Source organism: Cynara cardunculus, unplaced genomic scaffold (assembly GCF_001531365.2).
Source record: "Cynara cardunculus var. scolymus isolate 2C unplaced genomic scaffold, CcrdV1 Un_Scaffold_10011, whole genome shotgun sequence".
Taxonomy (NCBI): Eukaryota; Viridiplantae; Streptophyta; class Magnoliopsida; order Asterales; family Asteraceae; genus Cynara; species Cynara cardunculus.
This window is the reverse complement of record NW_020205452.1, coordinates 1,404-6,137: the sequence shown is the minus strand read 5'-3', so window position 1 is coordinate 6,137 and position 4,734 is coordinate 1,404. Positions and strand designations below refer to the sequence as shown.

Sequence of the window (4,734 nt, the reverse complement as noted above, 5' to 3'; positions counted from 1 at the left end):
ACACTATCATTGAGCATGTCATTGGCCAGGCTCTATGCAAGATCCTCTCACTTCTCTTCCCTTTGCAAAACCCTAAATCACACCCCTGTCCGATCGAGGTAATTTCTTGACTTGCTAAACATTTTTCAAGTAATTATCTGTTGTCTGCGACTTTATGGTTTCATGTTTTACTTGTATGCATATCTCTACACACTTGAATTGAATTGCTCAAACCTATTTGGAATGGAAATATACGATTTTCTGCTTGTGGGATTGTAGTTTTCTAGTGGTATCTGTTATTGTCCTCTATATGTATTTTGAAACACTCGAAGGGCTTATCTGAATCTTGATTGCCTTTGCCAACACTAAGACCCCAGGGCAAGGGCTAACTGCCTCTATGATCTGCTGCCCAAGGGGTATGGAATCCCCTTTTTATTGTTTTTTTCTTTTGTTTTAGAAGAAAGCCATGAAGCAGGAGCTTTGTAATAGAATGATCATGATTTAGTATTGGGGTGTACARTATTTCCTTTTCAATTTTATCATTATTGGTGAAGATTTCCTAATATGCTAYCAAGCTCCAATGCTCTTTGTTGSTAACWACTTGCTCTAGCTTATAATTGTTATTGCCCATGTATGTTGGCGATTTAAATTGGTAGACGTATGTATGCATTCTATAATTGTTTTCGAGCCATTTTTGTTGATTCAGGTGTCTACTTGAAGTTGGACAGAGAATATATAATTCTGTGGGAGCTAGTAGTTCTAGACATGGCCAATGYTGTTCTGAATTCCGAAATTTCACGTCTGGATCTGAACTCAGTARGAAGTCTTTCAATAAAATTTCCCACTTGGGAGTTGGGTACTTGAAGAGACCTTATGTGYTGGGTTCTCATCATCAGTATACTACAAATGTCGTTAGAGAACAGAAATCAAGGAAGATACTTTATTACTTAACAGGTTTGGTGTTTGCAATGGTGGGATGTACTTATGCTTCAGTTCTTTTGTATAGGAGGTTTTGTCAAGCTACTGGCTATGGGGGTACTGTTCAACGGCGTGAGGTATGCACAAGGCTTTCTGATTTCTTTAGCTTTGAATTATCTTGTGGGCATCTCTCACAATTAACATAAAACCTCATATACTTCTTCCATTATTTTGTTTTATCCTTTCCCTCTCCAGACTGTAGAAGAAAAGATTGCAAGACATGCTCAAGATGGAACTGTCACCAATAGGTGTGTTATTTCAGAATCTAGTGGAACCTACAAAATTCTTTATAGATTGTTTCAAATCTTTTTTAATTTAAGAGTTTCGATTGATGAATGAGTCAATATACCTACAACTACTTGTAAATGTGGGACATTTTGTTTCTACAATTTTACTATGCCTATCTTTAGAAAGAAGGTAAAACAAAACAAAGTTCACTTCTCAAAAAGTGAAGATAAAATATTTTTCTTTCTTCCTTAGGCTGCTCTTGTGCATGTTTCTTAGAGATGAGTTACAAGTAGATAACTATAAAGAGAGATCAATTCTAGTCTATCTTTATCATCATATTCTTTAGACGATGACACATTTATCCTATAATGCTTGTCAAATTAAATTATTTATTTTGAAAAAAAAATGTTTTGAAATCAATAATTATGGAAGGGAAATTCGAGTTTCTGTGCTTAGTAGAGCGTTTATTTACAAATGACGCTAATTCAGTTTGAACATTATTATTTGTATTTCGAGGCCTTTAATTAAAATATTTAATATCTTAGGTTTAAATTAATTTTCAACCAATATAAAAACATTTAAATAACACATTATATGGTTGGAAATCGGCCAAAAACGATTAATTTACACATTCTATCTACTTAAAGATTTTAAAGGAAACTGTGGATGTGAAAGATGATGGTTTTATTTGTCGATTTGTTTTTTTTTTTCGTTCGATTTTTTTAAATTTGTTTGAGATAAAGATGAATGTGACGTTCATGGGTCCATATGAGATGTACGAAAACGAAGATAATGAAAATATAGAATCAGACAAAAACATTTAATTTCATAAAATAAATAATAACTTATAAATATACATTTATTGACAAACAATTAAAAATCACCTATGTAGACATGTTCATTGTTCACTACCGATCTATAAGCTCGCAAGTATGCATGTCTTAACCAAAGGGTATTCGGCCTAGCAGTATCGTAGCCTTTGGCTTCCTAGGAGGTCAAGGGTTCAAACCTCACCAAAGGTGAGGAGGGTGTATGAGTTTATTTGTTGCATTTGCCGTATATAAATATTATATACTTAAAAAAAAAAGCATGCATGTCTTAAAAATCCACCCTTGTCAATGTGTATAAACTAAAGATGTTTTTTTTTTATTAACCTGGATATCCAACTCGTTATTCGAGTTGACTAATCCTAGGACGACCACCTGCTTTGCAGATAGCCCGCAATCACCGCATTTGAACCTCCGTGGCCACAAGGGAATTTTTATTCCTCCTTGAATTTGAACATGGGACCTCCAGGTACTTCTGACCTTTGGAGTCAAGCTCAAACCAATCAGGCACCACCCTTGTGGTTTAAACTAGAGATGTTTGTTGTATGGTCTAACGTTAAATTTGCAAATTGCACCTATATGTCTCAAATTCACACACGAAAATATGGTATGGTGTGGAAAGTTTATGTAGTTTAACGAACACTCCTAATATAAACTATAAACCAAAAAACAAGAACAAGGTCAATATACGATAACACGAAACGCTTATATCACATGTGATTTTATACTAAAAATCTATAGAATCACGTGTGAATAAGGAATGGTCAAACCTTCACGATCGTCAGGTCAAACGTATACACGCATCTTCGAGTCAACCATTTCATAATCACATATACCTTTTTGTATAAAATCATACTAGTTGTGTACCCGCGCAATGCAGCGGGAGCCATGAATTTTTAACGATTTTGAAGTTTCATTGGTTTTATTAGAGAAGATTTAATTATAATATAAGTTACACTTGGTTCTTTACATATTAATACAATTTGAATAAATAAGAGTTATGGTTCTAATTACAGTCTATCGATGGAAAAAATTGTATGATAGTTTAAAATCTAATATATTTAAAATCCAACGTATTTAAATTACTCCACAAACATGTTCGATTTACACCAAGGGCAAAGAATCAAGAGATCGAGAGCGAGACCGAGAGTTTAGAGAAATTGAATGAGATGAATGAGAAAACTTTTAATAACTCATGATGAATATTAGTTTGAATCTCACCTTGGGGGATGAGAAGAAGACATAAATGTATGAGAAGGTGAAGACATGAGTTAAATGTATCAAAAATATCTTAGAAACATGAAAAGAAAAGGTAATAATGTGCGTTGGTAACTTGTATTATATGTTACTAGTATGGGAACCGTGCGTTGCGCGGTAGTATGAATACTTTGATTAATGATCTGAAGATTGTTTATATAAATATATATATTAGTTGTTAATAAAATCATCAACAAATAGTATTCAAATAATTCGAAAAAGTTAAATAAAATACAATTAGTGAAATTGTAATACACACACACACACACACACACACACATATATATATATATTTTTTTTTTGAGAGAGAAATTTTACTTCTATATAAATATAAAGATATAATAATATAATATAATTAATTTTGTACTATAACTTATACCATTTGATTTCTTTGGTTTCCAACCATGGTTATAGATTTCAAAGAGGATCATCAAAAGAAAGACAACTTTATGAGACAAACCCCATTATTTGACACAAAGACATCCAATCCAACTTTTTTATACACTTCATCTTATTCAAATCTTTCAACTCTTCACCAATGTGGGATATCTCAAAATCAACCACAATTTACCAATACCTCAATACTTAATCCTCATGATGTCACCTCAATACTCTTGTTTTCTAACCGCGCGTTACGCGGTAGTGAAATATCATCTTCAAAATGAATGTTATAGACTAAATTTGAAGTACTCTTCTACAATTTTTTAGACAAATGTGAGTACATTAAAAGTTTTTAAGAGGATTTGACAACAATCTTAGAACCATATGCTAATTTAAGTTATCTAACTATGTTTAAGAATCGTGTTGCAAAGTACTCTACAAATGTTTGACTAATGTTAGTAGTTTGTCTAATAAGAAGTCACAGTTTTAATTGAAATCTTATCTAAGGTGACAAAATCACGATTTTAACTTTATAACAAATTTAATTGAAATCTCATTTTTGAAGTTACAAAAAAAAACGTTCTATAATATTTATAGTGAAAATTAGAGGAGTGCGTAAGTTGTAGCAACAATAGTGGAAGTCCAATACGATGCATGAAAAACCACATCATCAAGCTAAGATAATAGATTTTCCCTCATAAAAAATAAAATTAATATCAAGTGGGTCGATGACCCACATATCAAATATTAAACTAACAAAAATATTACACTTTATCGTAACATTTTATAATATTTGAATTGTAATTAAAGGGGTGTGTCAAATCGTGATAATATTAACATCAAGACGACAGATAAATAACTACCTCATGTTGTCAAATTATCATCATTGTTTCACTTTTATATTTGCACTATGATTTTTACCATTTAGTTGGTTTTATATTTGCAAACATGATATAGATTTCAAAGATAGTCATACACCTTTCTTATATACTTTAATTTGTTCAAATTTTTTAACTTTTAATCAATGTGGGACAACTAAAACTCAACAATAATACATCATTTGGTTTGATTGGTTTCCAACCAT

General features: G+C 31.8%; 1 protein-coding gene and 1 non-coding gene across 3 annotated transcripts; one reads left to right on the top strand and one right to left on the bottom strand.

Moving 5' to 3' along the window:
• Positions 1–6: 6 nt before the first annotated feature.
• On the top strand, positions 7–1,433 carry LOC112505345 (cytochrome c oxidase assembly protein COX11, mitochondrial-like). Of its 2 annotated transcripts, XM_025109267.1 has the most exons (4): positions 7–98; positions 686–795; positions 934–1,034; positions 1,153–1,433. In XM_025109267.1, the coding sequence occupies exons 1-4, from the start codon at positions 16–18 to the stop codon at positions 1,294–1,296; spliced, it is 438 nt and encodes a 145-aa protein (XP_024965035.1). In that variant the 5' UTR covers positions 7–15; the 3' UTR covers positions 1,297–1,433. The 2 variants fall into 2 exon arrangements, with proteins under 2 accessions (XP_024965035.1, XP_024965034.1); XM_025109266.1 differs by having other exon boundaries at positions 686–1,034.
• A 2,823-nt stretch (positions 1,434–4,256) lies between these two features.
• On the bottom strand, positions 4,257–4,443 carry LOC112505346. Its single transcript, XR_003068381.1, has one exon. It is a non-coding gene; the product is annotated as a U2 spliceosomal RNA (small nuclear RNA).
• Between the last annotated feature and the right edge of the window lie 291 nt (positions 4,444–4,734).